At 43.4% G+C, this 15,025-nt stretch overlaps 1 protein-coding gene across 1 annotated transcript in view; it reads left to right on the top strand.

Moving 5' to 3' along the window:
- The first annotated feature begins 532 nt into the window (after nucleotides 1-532).
- Nucleotides 533-15,025, top strand: part of LOC115126171 (TSC22 domain family protein 3-like) — a 75,825-nt gene continuing 61,332 nt past the window's right edge. The window contains exon 1 of the mRNA XM_065018306.1: nucleotides 533-1,320. Coding sequence (XP_064874378.1) covers nucleotides 983-1,320 — 338 coding nt within the window. The 5' untranslated portion in view covers nucleotides 533-982. The remainder of the gene's footprint in view (nucleotides 1,321-15,025) is intronic.

Below are 15,025 nucleotides of genomic sequence, written 5' to 3'. Positions count from 1 at the left end.
CACTGCTGTAGCTCTGTCACCATTCACCACAGATGCGGAAGTGCGACATAGACGGATGAGGTTGATTGAGACGCATCCAATGATATCTCTAGTTTAAACTGAAGGATTTTGATAGGGATTTTTTAGTGTGCTAATTCGATTTTCCGTATGTGTTCATGCTCTCTCTTCCTCTTTCTCTCGCTCTCCCTGTCTCTCCCTCTCTGTCTCTCTCTCTCTTTCTCTCTCTTTCTCTCTCTCTCTCTGTTGCTCTCTTTCTCTCTGTCTCTTTCTCTCTGTGTCTGCCTGTCTCTGTCTGTCTCTCTCTGTGTCTGTCTCTCTCTCTCTCTCTCTCTCTCTGTGTCTCTCTCTGTCTCTCTCTCTGTCTCTCTTGCTTCCTCTCTCTCCCTCTCTCTCTTCAATAATAACAATTGTGATGTAGCAGTTGAGAGAGCAGAGAAAGAGGAGGGCCAGCCGTCTACCAATCACAAGGTTTCCCCACCTCCCTCCCTCTGTCTCTAAGCACGCAAACGTTGGGCAAAAAAAAAGTGATAAGCAGCTTTGAAACGCGTTCCCGCTGAATCAGGGCGAGTGTGTTCGATTCAGACACAGACAGCACAGCATTGGCTAACTCTCTCTCTCCCACAGACACAGAAGCGAGTGTCTCACAACCAAAGCAAACATAGCCTTATTAACGTGACAAGTTTGAGACTCAGGGAGATACGACTGACTGCCTACTCTCAGGGAAGAGGAGGAAGCTGGGGACACTTGACTTACCAACACAACCAATCCAGAGAACCTGGAGGGAGGCAATCCTTCCCTCTGCGTATGCTGAGGAATACACCCTACACACAACAACAACTACAAGCCTGAGAAGAAGAGAGACCAGAGCCACGGTCTTTCTCTTTCTCTCTTTATACCTCTCTCTCCTGCTGTGGAGCTCTGTCCTCGTCTCTCCAGTCCCTCAAGGTATTCTGCTGACCTGACTGCCTGATCTGCTGTCATCATGTCAGAAGGAGAAGAATGTCGCTCTCCCATCGGTCTGGACTGCTGCTCCTGCTGCCTGGACCTGGCCAACTGTGACGACCCAACTGGAGCAGGGGGTGAGGGCAGAGGCAACAGCACCCCTCTGATGGGCAGCCCCACGTCGCTTAGCCACTTCCGCCAGTTCCGTGAGCAGCTGACGTTCCAGAACCAGAACGTGAACACAGACAAGCTGAACCGCATGATGAGGCTGGACTCTCTGGAGTCTGTGGTCAGAGACCCCTGTTACCTGCTCAACGAGGGCATCTGCAACAGCAACATCGACCAGACCACGCTGTCCATCCTGCTGTTCTTCCACAGGTACTGTACTTCACCTCTATACACCTCCCATCCTCATTCTCACGTTGTTGATACATGAAACACCTCACAACACCTCTTCACATTATCTCACGCATTACTGTCTCATTATTACTGTCATTATTACTGTCATTATTACTGTCATTATTACTGTAATTACTGTACAATGTAATCATTATTGTGATTACTCATTGTTATACTGTGCTTACAGCAGTAATCCTAACCAGCCCTACGCCTTGGCGTAACCCTAAGTACAGTGTAAGTGCAATGTAACAACGAGTAACTTCAATATTGTCACTGTACTTTATGGGAACATGAATAAACCAGGCAGTGTTATGTAAACAGAGACCCTTCTTCCTCCTAATCACCTGAACTGAAAGTGGTTTAGCCATCCCTTCCCCTTTCTGTTTTACTACACTGTTCCACTTTCTGATTGTGTACTTTTTCAATGTTCGTTTACAAGGAATGTATTGGTGCCTGTCATAAACACAAATGACAACGATAACATTATCAACATAATCAACAAAAAACATGAATACAATACTCCTATCTTAAAATCTAAACATCACAATTGACCAATGAGGTTCTTTGATGAAACCTTTTCCTCTAGACGTAACTGTAAAAAAACAACCAATCACAAAGACCTATTTGTTTTTTTGTTCTAATAAAAGACAACTTGTCATATTGGACTCAGTATTCATTAGTTTGGGTGGGTTGCTGAAGGCTTATTGACCTTATATCAATGACTATGGTTGGTTTAATTCAGGGTCACACAGAGCAGTTTCTTAGAGGTCTTAAACAAATCTACTTTGAAACAGAAGTGTACACCTCACACACATGGTTATTTTTTATTTAATTTTAATTTTATTTAACCTTTATTTTACTAGGCAAGTCAGTTAAGAACAAATTCTTATTTTCAATGACAGCCTAGGAACAGTGGGTTAACTGCCTGTTCAGGGGCAGAACGACAGATTTGTACCTTGTCAGCTCGGGGATTCGAACTTGCACCCTTTCGGTTACTAGTCCAATGCTCTAACCACTAGGCTACCTGCCACCTCTACACTCTAAACACTAGGCTAGCTGCCACCTCTACACTCTAACCACTAGGCTACCTGCCACCTCTACACTCTAAACACTAGGCTACCTGCCACCTCTACACTCTAACCACTAGGCTACCTGCCACCTCTACACTCTAACCACTAGGCTACCCTGCCACCTCTACACTCTAACCACTAGGCTACCCTGCCACCTCTACACTCTAACCACTAGGCTAATCCTGCCACCTCTACACTCTAACCACTAGGCTACCCTGCCACCTCTACACTCTAACCACTAGGCTACCCTGCCACCTCTACACTCTAACCACTAGGCAACCTGCCACCTCTACACTCTAACCACTAGGCCACCCTGCCACCTCTACACTCTAACCACTAGGCTACCCTACCACCTCTACACTCTAACCACTAGGCTACCCTACCACCTCTACACTCTAACCACTAGGCTACCCTGCCACCTCTACACTCTAACCACTAGGCAACCTGCCACCTCTACACTCTAACCACTAGGCCACCCTGCCACCTCTACACTCTAACCACTAGGCTACCCTACCACCTCTACACTCTAACCACTAGGCTACCCTGCCACCTCTACACTCTAACCACTAGGCTACCCTGCCACCTCTACACTCTAACCACTAGGCTACCCTGCCACCTCTACACTCTAACCACTAGGCAACCTGCCACCTCTACACTCTAACCACTAGGCCACCCTGCCACCTCTACACTCTAACATTTAACATAACCACTAGGCTACCCTACCACCTCTACACTCTAACCACTAGGCTACCCTGCCACCTCTACACTCTAACCACTAGGCTACCTGCCACCTCTACACTCTAACCACTAGGCTACCTGCCACCTCTACACTCTAACCACTAGGCTACCTGCCACCTCTACACTCTAACCACTAGGCTACCTGCCACCTCTACACTCTAACCACTAGGCTACCCTGCCACCTCTACACTCTAACCACTAGGCTACCCTGCCACCTCTACACTCTAACCACTAGGCTACCCTGCCACCTCTACACTCTAACCACTAGGCTACCTGCCACCTCTACACTCTAACCACTAGGCTACCCTGCCACCTCTACACTCTAACCACTAGGCTACCTGCCACCTCTACACTCTAACCACTAGGCTACCTGCCACCTCTACACTCTAACCACTAGGCTACCCTGCCACCTCTACACTCTAACCACTAGGCTACCCTGCCACCCCGACAGTGATATAGAGTTGAAATACATTCCATCTTCGAGTTTGCATCCCAATATGACACTTTACATACATCACAGAAGACTAAAATATAACAAAACCGTTTGACATAAAATCACAGGATTTTTCGGGCACGTTTTGCAAAAATAACGTTTATTGATTAATAATTAAATGATGAATCCTATTAATTAACATTCCACTCATGACGCTACTAAGTCATTTTGACGACAGGAAAAGGGATGACCTGTACATACACTCGACTTCCTCCTCTCTCATCGTGACCAAATTGTACATGTAAAATGGCAGGTTTGTTTGGAAACGTGTTAGTGGGGATTTAAACAAATCATGCAGTAGATTACTGCCAGTTCACATCTACGTTTGGCAACCCCCCTAGGAATGACTTACACTCAGGTCAAATTCAAATGAACCAAAATGACCATTGGAACTATTCCAGAGCTTCAGCAGCCATCATTGCTGTGCTTCTGATTTATGAAAGCAGGAACAGTACAGTATGTACACACTGAAACAGAACTGTCTATACACACTGAAACAGTACAGTCTATACACACTGAAACAGTACTGTCTATACACACTGAAACAGTACAGTCTATACACACTGAAACAGTACAGTCTATACACACTGAAACAGTACTGTCTATACACACTGAAACAGTACAGTCTGTACACACTGAAACAGTACTGTCTATACACACTGAAACAGTACAGTCTATACACACTGAAACAGTACAGTCTATACACACTGAAACAGTACTGTCTGTACACACTGAAACAGTACTGTCTGTACACAAATTGTACTGAAACAGTTTGTCTATACACACTGAAACAGTACAGTCTATACACACTGAAACAGTACTGTCTGAACACAATGACCATGAAACAGTACTGTCTGTACACACTGAAACAGTACTGTCTATACACACTGAAACAGTACTGTCTATACACACTGAAACAGTACTGTCTATACACACTGAAACAGTACTGTCTATACACACTGAAACAGTACTGTCTATACACACTGAAACAGTACAGTCTATACACACTGAAACAGTACAGTCTATACACACTGAAACAGTACAGTCTGTACACACTGAAACAGTACAGTCTATACACACTGAAACAGTACTGTCTGTACACACTGAAACAGTACTGTCTGTACACACTGAAACAGTACTGTCTGTACACACTGAAACAGTACAGTCTATACACACTGAAACAGTACAGTCTATACACACTGAAACAGTACTGTCTGTACACACTGAAACAGTACTGTCTGTACACACTGAAACAGTACTGTCTATACACACTGAAACAGTACTGTCTATACACACTGAAACAGTACTGTCTATACACACTGAAACAGTACTGTCTATACACACTGAAACAGTACTGTCTATACACACTGAAACAGTACAGTCTATACACACTGAAACAGTACAGTCTATACACACTGAAACAGTACAGTCTGTACACACTGAAACAGTACAGTCTATACACACTGAAACAGTACTGTCTGTACACACTGAAACAGTACTGTCTATACACACTGAAACAGTACAGTCTATACACACTGAAACAGTACTGTCTATACACACTGAAACAGTACTGTCTGTACACACTGAAGCAGTACTGTCTATACACACTGAAACAGTACTGTCTATACACACTGAAACAGTACTGTCTATACACACTGAAACAGTACTGTCTATACACACTGAAACAGTACTGTCTATACACACTGAAAGCACTAACAGTACTGTCTATATACACTTTGAAAGGTACAGATTGCAAGTGTCATGTTTGGTTTCTGAGCAGTAAAATGTGAAGGCCTACTGAGAAATATCTTCGCTAGGACATTATGTCCACATTTTGTCTGTCATAGTTGAAGTGTACCTATCATGAAAATTACAGGCCTCTCATCTTTTTAAATGGGAGAACTTGCACAATTGGTGGCTGACTAAATACTTTTTTGCCCCACTGTACATTGAACTGGGAAGCATTAATGTCAGCGAAGCAGAGATATTGGTTAAAAATTAATGTCAGAGAAAAGTGCAATTATATCTTTAAAACATATTTCTAAATATTTATTACACGTGACAGATAATTATGTAATAAAAAACATGTTGGACTTCTTTTCATTGGTGTGACCTAAGCATTCTCCTTTGACCTCAACCTCACCAGAACCATCAGACAGGGTTCTTGGTAATGTCTGAAAACCAGGAGACTAATGAGTTGTTACGTCTTAAAAACTGAATTTTAAGACTTGTTGTGGACATGTATGACCCTGTTAGAATCTCTATTATGTCTAATAATGATCCTCACAACAACAGAAAACTGACGTTTTGAATCAGTCGAAATGTTGACACATAGAGAGACAAAAAAAAGTCTGAAATAATTATACCTGCAGGCTTTAAATAACAAGTCGTGAAATCATCAAGCACAGTATGATCGGTGCAAGAACTAAAAACAAGTCTAAACACAAAACACTGTAGCCCGATTTGGGCGAGAACAGTTTTTATAGATGTGTTTACATTACTAGGTGTGTTGCTCAATGGAGTGTTATGAGAAGCTCTGCCAAACTTCTGTCGCCATTAAGACTGTATGTTGGCTGCCACTGTCATTTTCACAGCTTTATTCTTGTCAAATATGTATCTTTCACTTCATGGCAGCTTTACTGTTGTCAAAGATGCATAAATAACTTCATGCCAATGTCACCAAGAGTCTCCAAGTAACTCAGCTGTTAAAAGTAGAATCAGTTTTATTGTGTTGACAGTCACTTCTCTACTTGGCATTAACTATACTAGCTACAGAGTCTTCAGCACATTTTGTTGTGTTACAGCCTGAATTCAAAATGAGTTAAATATTATTATTTTTTTTTACCAATCTACACACAATACCCCATAATGACAGTGAAAAACACGTTTTTGAATTGTTTTGCAAAGGTATTGAATATGAAATGCAGAAATATCTCATTGACATAAGTTTTCACACCCCTGAGTCAATACTTTGTAGTAACACATTTGACAGTGATTACAGACAGCCATGTGTCTTTCTGGGTAAATCTCTAAGAGCTGTGAGTCTTTCTGGGTAAATCTCTAAGAGCTGTGAGTCTTTCTGGGTAAATCTCTAAGAGCTGTGAGTCTTTCTGGGTACATCTCTAAGAGCTGTGAGTCTTTCTGGGTACATCTCTAAGAGCTGTGAGTCTTTCTGGGTAAATCTAAGAGCTGTGAGTCTTTCTGGGTACATCTCTAAGAGCTGTGAGTCTTTCTGGGTACATCTCTAAGAGCTGTGAGTCTTTTTGGGTAAAGCTAAGAGCTGTGAGTCTTTCTGGGTACATCTCTAAGAGCTGTGAGTCTTTCTGGGTAAATCTCTAAGAGCTGTGAGTCTTTCTGGGTACATCTCTAAGAGCTGTGAGTCTTTCTGGGTAAATCTCAAAGAGCTGTGTGTCTTTCTGGGTACATCTCTAAGAGCTGTGAGTCTTTTTGGGTACATCTCTAAGAGCTGTGAGTCTTTCTGGGTACATCTCTAAGAGCTGTGAGTCTTTCTGGGTAAATCTAAGAGCTGTGAGTCTTTCTGGGTACATCTTTAAGAGCTGTGAGTCTTTCTGGGTAAATCTCAAAGAGCTGTGAGTCTTTCTGGGTAAATCTCAAAGAGCTGTGAGTCTTTCTGGGTACATCTCAAAGAGCTGTGAGTCTTTCTGGGTAAATCTCTAAGAGCTGTGAGTCTTTCTGGGTAAATCTCTAAGAGCTTTCCGCAACTGGATTGCGCAACATTTGCCCATTATTCTTTTCAGAATTCTTCAAGCTCTGTCAAATTGGTTGTTGATCATTGCTAGACAACCATTTTTCAAGACTTGCCATATATTTTCAAGTCCATGTAACTTAGTTTTTTTTTACAATCCCTACAAGCACTAATTTCAGAACCTTGTGGTCATTTTTCAAAACTCTAGACACAGAACTCAAAACGGTCATCACTTGTAACGGCTTTCTTCCTGGGAAGGAGAGGCGGACCAAAACGCAGCGTGGTTAGAGTTCATGTTATTTTAATAAGGTAACTCAACATGAACAGAACGCAAAACAATAAATGTGAAAACCGAACACAGTCTTATCTGGTGCATAGACGCAAAGATAAGAAACAATCACCCACAAAACCCAACACAAAACCCAACACAAAACAGGCACAACACCTAAATATGGTTCCCAATCAGAGACAATGACTAACACCTGCCTGTGATTGAGAACCATATCAGGCCAAACATAGAAATAGACAAACCAGACACACAACATAGAATGCCCACCCAGCTCACGTCCTGACCAACACTAAAACAAGGAAAACACAAAGGAACTATGGTCAGAATGTGACAGTAACACAGGCTGTCCAACTCTCAAAGCGTTGTTCATATCTTTAAAGAAACCTTGCACTTGCAGAATCATTGGTTCAAATAACTCATTTATCATGAAATACCAATAGGAACATTCATTTAGATCACCCAGACACAAGATACCGATAGTTTCACCGTGTAGTTGTTCGTTCATTCATTAAATATTGTAGTACAAAATATGTGATACATGTTTCATTATGGTACTACACGTAAATACATCACTGTAAAAGGACTAGTAAAGAGAATACTACAGACACAGTGGAATCATTGGACAAAATATGACATTTATGGATGAAATACAATAAAATCACTCATTGGTTTCTTTGAATCAAAGCAAAAATAATTAGCTACAAATAAAAAATTAAAAAATACAGTAAAACATCAACTGCAGTGTTCCTCACCTGGCTTACTGTAAAACATCAACTGCAGTGTTCCTCACCTGGCTTACTGTAAAACATCAACTGCAGTGTTCCTCACCTGGCTTACTGTAAAACATCACTGCAGTGTTCCTCACCTGGCTTACTGTAAAACATCACTGCAGTGTTCCTCACCTGGCTTACTGTAAAACATCACTGCAGTGTTCCTCACCTGGCTTACTGTAAAACATCACTGCAGTGTTCCTCACCTGGCTTACTGTAAAACATCACTGCAGTGTTCCTCACCTGGCTTACTGTAAAACATCAACTGCAGTGTTCCTCACCTGGCTTACTGTAAAACATCACTGCAGTGTTCCTCACCTGGCTTACTGTAAAACATCAACTGCAGTGTTCCTCACCTGGCTTACTGTAAAACATCAACTGCAGTGTTCCTCACCTGGCTTACTGTAAAACATCACTGCAGTGTTCCTCACCTGGCTTACTGTAAAACATCAACTGCAGTGTTCCTCACCTGGCTTACTGTAAAACATCAACTGCAGTGTTCCTCACCTGGCTTACTGTAAAACATCACTGCAGTGTTCCTCACCTGGCTTACTGTAAAACATCAACTGCAGTGTTCCTCACCTGGCTTACTGTAAAACATCAACTGCAGTGTTCCTCACCTGGCTTACTGTAAAACATCAACTGCAGTGTTCCTCACCTGGCTTACTGTAAAACATCAACTGCAGTGTTCCTCACCTGGCTTACTGTAAAACATCAACTGCAGTGTTCCTCACCTGGCTTACTGTAACACATCAACTGCAGTGTTCCTCACCTGGCTTACTGTAAAACATCAACTGCAGTGTTCCCCACCTGGCTTACTGTAAAACATCAACTGCAGTGTTCCCCACCTGGCTTACTGTAAAACATCAACTGCAGTGTTCCTCACCTGGCTTACTGTAAAACATCACTGCAGTGTTCCTCACCTGGCTTACTGTAAAACATCAACGGGAGAATGTCCAGACTCATTCAAGCTAACGGAAAGGCCACACATGCTCAAATAACAGCTGTTTAAAACAGTGGTGTACAGAAAGGGCATCTCTTAACGTACAACACTGTGAATAATTCAGGCTGTTGTGGAGGCAAAAGGGGGTCCTACCCAGTACTAGATAGGTGTACCTAATAAAGTGGCCGGAGAGTGTACAGTCATGTCAAATCTGAAAACATGGTCTGGAAAAGTGGTACATGGGACCATAGAAACAGTGTCTGATAAAGAATGATGATGAAATATTACATCCATAGATAATGTAGTCCAATTGGTTGGTTCCACGGTAATTGGTGTCAATGGATCTCGTTATCCTGAAACTTTCATGATCTAAACATGGAATAATGTTAGTCAGTTTCCATAAGGCTATGCATTAACAGTAATGCAACAGTTACTTATCATTTTGAGCAGTTGTATCAATTGATAGTTAGATCATTGTAATGAAATGAATAGACAGTCATCTCAGATGTAGTGTGTGAATTGCATTTTGAAATGGTAATACTTGGATGTTAAGTTGTGTCATTTTGAACAGGTGATTTTAGTTCAATGAACAAATGATCTTAGTTGTATGTGTATTGTATCCAAGCATTTGGAAAAAGGTTTAAGAGTTTTGAAAAATGTGCATTTTGATCATTGGTTTTGAATTTTGTGTCTAGAGTTTTGAAAAATGACATCAAGGTTTCCGAAATTAGTATTAGTAAATTAAATTGTATTATGACTTGTTAAGCACATTTTTACCTCTGAACTTATTTAGACTTGCCATAACAAAGGAATTGAATACTTAACTCAATGACTCAAGACATTTCAGCATTTACATTTTTTGAAAGAATTAGTAAAAAAATAATAATAATAATTGGAAAAACAATTCCGCTTTCACATTACAGAGTAGTGTGTGTGGGCTACTGACACACACAAAAAACATGTCATCCATTTTAAAATCAGGCTGTAACACAACAACATGTGGAGAAAGTCAAGGGGTGTGAATACTTTCTGAAGGCATTGTAGCTTTATCTCTTGTGATGATATATAAATAACAGAGATAAGACGAGAGTACATTGGAAGAGCTATCACCATTCCACGTTACTGTGTGTGTGTGTGTATGTGTGTGTGTGTGCGCGCTCGCGTGTGTGTGTGTGTGTGTGTGTGTGTGTGTGTGTGTGTGTGTGTGTGTGTGAGCGTGTGTGTGTGTGTGTGTGTGTGTGTGTGTGTGTGTGTGTGTGTGTGTGCGCGCTCGCGTGTGTGTGTGTGTGTGTGTGTGAGCGTGTGTGTATGTGTGTGTTGTTTGCAAAGGGAACACTCTGTTCTTGATGTATTTATGATAGCTGTGGGTGTGTCGGGCTTATAGGACTATTGCAAAACAAGGGGTCAAAAGCCTTTTGGCTAAAGCCACTGTGGTCAACTGGTCCTTCCTCCCTCTTCAGAGTTCAGCAAATTTCCTGCAGAAACTAAGATACTTGTTTATGCCATGCGATACTTTATTCATCACTTAGATGAAAAACTAAAAACACATGATTTATACTTGGATATGATGAAGTGGTTTTAAATGCTGCAAGGCGGCCATATGAGTGTACAAAACATAATGAACACCTGCTCTAACTCAATATTACGAAGGTGTTCCTAATGTTTTGTACACTCGGTGTACAATGGTCTGGATTGCAATGGGATGGTGAAAGGAGGAGGCAGAGGGAGGTAAAACATGTATTTAGGACAGAATTCTACAGAGAGAACAGCTTCCCCATCCACCTGGAACCTCCCTATAACCTACAGACTTCTACAGAGAGAACAGCTTCCCCATCCACCGGGAACCTCCCTATAACCTACAGACTTCTACAGAGAGAACAGCTTCCCCATCCACCGGGAACCTCCCTATAACCTACAGACTTCTACAGAGAGAACGGCTTCCCCATCCACCTGGAACCTCCCTATAACCTACCGACTTCTGGCACAGTGTGAGGGTGTGTACCCTGGCGTTGCCCACATTGACCTGTGTTGACACGATGTTGGTAGGGAGACAGAACGTAGGTGGTAACGAGGACACCAGTCTGCAGACAGAACACTCAGCCTAGTACCCTGGAACCTTCCTATACCTGAGTACCCGTCTCCTCTTCCTGCCAACACAACTGTTGGATTTGTGTGTATTGTTTTGTACTGTTAGGTATTACTGCCCTGTTGGAGCTAAAAAAAACATAAGCACCTGTGATAACATCTGAAAGATATGTGTACGCTATGCGACTAATAACAATTTGATTTGATTCGAGACTCAAATAGAGTCTCAGCCTCTCAACCATCGTGATTTGTTTTCCTGTGGAACTAGTTTCTTACCAAGAGAGATTAATCATTAAGGTGGATCAAGCTGTAACTACTCATGTAGGCTACACCCACAGACACACACACACACACACCCACAGACTACACCCACAGACTACACCCACAGACTACACCCACAGACTACACCCACACACACACACACACACACACACACACACACACACACACACACACACACACACACACACACACCCACAGACACACACACACACACACACACACACACACACACACACACACACACACACACACACACACACACACACACACACACACACACACACACACACAGAGCTTCCCAAAATGGTACCCAAGGGGTCCTGGTCAAAAGTAGTGCACTATATAGGGCCCTGGTCGACAGTAGTGCACTATATAGGGCCCTGGTCAAAAGTAGTGCACTATATAGGGCCCTGGTCAACAGTAGTGCACTATATAGGGCCCTGGGGGGGGGGGGGGGGGGGGGGTTGTTAGAAGTCTATGTCTGTCTGCTTCCCAAAATGGTACCCAAGGGGTTTGGTCAAAAGTAGTGCACTATACAGGGCCCTGGTCGACAGTAGTGCACTATATAGGGCCCTGGTCGACAGTAGTGCACTATATAGGGCCCTGGTCAACAGTAGTGCACTATATAGGACCCTGGTCGACAGTAGTGCACTATATAGGCCATGCGGTGCTGTTTGAGATGTGAAGGAGCAAGTGGAACAGTGGGCTGTGGCAGCCATGTTACGTAAAATCCTGGGTAGGGTCATGAGAGGCTGCTGGCTTTCTGGCTCAAGAGGCTTTTCCTTGCTTTCCTTTGAATGTGGCTTTGAAAAAGGATCTGTGATCCAACAGGATGAATGGGGAGGGGGGGGGGGGGGGGGGGGGATAGTTGGCTTTGAGGAGCTCTGACTACAGACTCTGAGGCTATTGGCTTTAGAGAAGGAACACTAGCTTCAACCGTTGGCAGTGTTAGTGAGCTAGCGCTTGTTATAAACTCATTGACATGGCCACCTCAAGCAGTGAGACCCACGTTACATTAGCAACAAAGCATTTTGGGAATCTGGCCACTGTCCAGTCAGTGAATTTGCGAGCTCTCCAGATGGGAAAGAATACACTCATCCTGTCACTTAAGAGTTGAACGTGAACAGCAGGTCCCTCGATGAAGGCAGTCCATTTGAATAGATGTGCCTGATTTCTACAAGGTGAATCGTACGCAGTGAACTCAAACACACAGCAAAGTTTGAAGAGCAGCAGCTCCTCTCGTCACATGACATCTCAAACAGACTGTAGTTTGGACTGTGGATGTAGAACAGTCTACACGTGATCTACAAACGTATCATACTGTTGAAAGACTTACACTGTGAAGAACATCCAATGTATTTAACAAAGTGCAAACAAGGTTGCCCTACAGGACCAGATACAATACACAATAAAATATGGGTGGCAATTAGCCTAGCCGTATGGGTGGCAGTTAGCCTAGCCGTATGGGTGGCCGTTAGCCTAGCCGTATGGGTGGCCGTTAGCCTAGCAGTATGGGTGTCAGTTAGCCTAGCAGTATGGGTGTCAGTTAGCCTAGCAGTATGGGTGGCAGTTAGCCTAGCCGTATGGGTGGCATTTAGCCTAGCAGTATGGGTGGCAGTTAGCCTAGCAGTATGGGTGGCAGTTAGCCTAGCCGTATGTGCGACAGTTAGCCTAGCAGTATGGGAGGCAGTTAGCCTAGCAGTATGGGTGGCAGTTAGCCTAGCAGTATGGGTGGCAGTTAGCCTAGCAGTATGGGTGGCAGTTAGCCTAGCCGTATGTGCGACAGTTAGCCTAGCAGTATGGGTGTCAGTTAGCCTAGCAGTATGGGTGGCAGTTAGCCTAGCAGTATGGGTGGCAGTTAGCCTAGCCGTATGTGCGACAGTTAGCCTAGCAGTTAAGAGTGTTGGGTCAATAACCTAAAGGTTGCTGGTTCAGATCACTCAGCTGACTAGGTGGGAACAAAATCTGTTGTTGTGCCCTTGAGCAAGGTTTAAAAAATATATATATATTTCACCTTTATTTAACCAGGTAGGCTAGTTGAGAACAAGTTCTCAACTGCGACCTGGCCAAGATAAAGCATAGCAGTGTGAACAGACAACACAGAGTTACACATGGAGTAAACAATTAACAAGTCAATAACACAGTAGAAAAAAAGGGGGAGTCTATATACAATGTGTGCAAAAGGCATGAGGTAGGCGAATAATTACAATTTTGCACATTAACACTGGAGTGATAAATGATCAGATGGTCATGTACAGGTAGAGATATTGGTGTGCAAAAGAGCAGAAAAGTAAATAAATAAAAACAGTATGGGGATGAGGTAGGTGAAAATGGGTGGGCTATTTACCAATAGACTATGTACAGCTGCAGTGATCGGATAGCTGCTCAGATAGCTGATGTTTGAAGTTGGTGAGGGAGATAAAAGTCTCCAACTTCAGCGATTTTTGCAATTCGTTCCAGTCACAGGCAGCAGAGTACCGGAACGAAAAGCAGCCAAATGAGGTGTTGGCTTTAGGGATGATCAATGAGATACACCTGCTGGAGCGCGTGCTACGGATGGGTGTTGCCATCTTGACCAGTGAACTGAGATAAGGCGGAGCTTTACCTAGCATGGACTTGTAGATGACCTGGAGCCAGTGGGTCTGGCGACGAAAATATGTAGCGAGGGCCAGCCGACTAGAGCATACAAGTCGCAGTGGTGGGTGGTATAAGGTGCTTTAGTGACAAAACGGATGGCACTGTGATAGACTGCATCCAGTTTGCTGAGTAGAGTGTTGGAAGCCATTTTGTAGATGACATCGCCGAAGTCGAGGATCGGTAGGATAGTCAGTTTTACTAGGGTAAGCTTGGCGGCGTGAGTGAAGGAGGCTTTGTTGCGGAATAGAAAGCCGACTCTTGATTTGATTTTCGATTGGAGATGTTTGATATGTGTCTGGAAGGAGAGTTTGCAGTCTAGCCAGACACCTAGGTACTTATAGATGTCCACATATTCAAGGTCGGAACCATCCAGGGTGGTGATGCTAGTCGGGCATGCGGGTGCAGGCAGCGATCGGTTGAAAAGCATGCATTTGGTTTTACTAGCGTTTAAGAGCAGTTGGAGGCCACGGAAGGAGTGCTGTATGGCATTTAAGCTCGTTTGGAGGTTAGAAAGCACAGTGTCCAATGACGGGCCGAAAGTATATAGAATGGTGTCGTCTGCGTAGAGGTGGATCAGGGAATCGCCAGCAGCAAGAGCAACATCATTGATATATACAGAGAAAAGAGTCGGCCCGAGAATTGAACCCTGGGGCACCCTCATAGAGACTGCC

Source organism: Oncorhynchus nerka, linkage group LG5, assembly GCF_034236695.1.
Source record: "Oncorhynchus nerka isolate Pitt River linkage group LG5, Oner_Uvic_2.0, whole genome shotgun sequence".
Classification (NCBI taxonomy): Eukaryota; Metazoa; Chordata; class Actinopteri; order Salmoniformes; family Salmonidae; genus Oncorhynchus; species Oncorhynchus nerka.
This window is presented reverse-complemented; position numbering and strand designations above follow the sequence as displayed.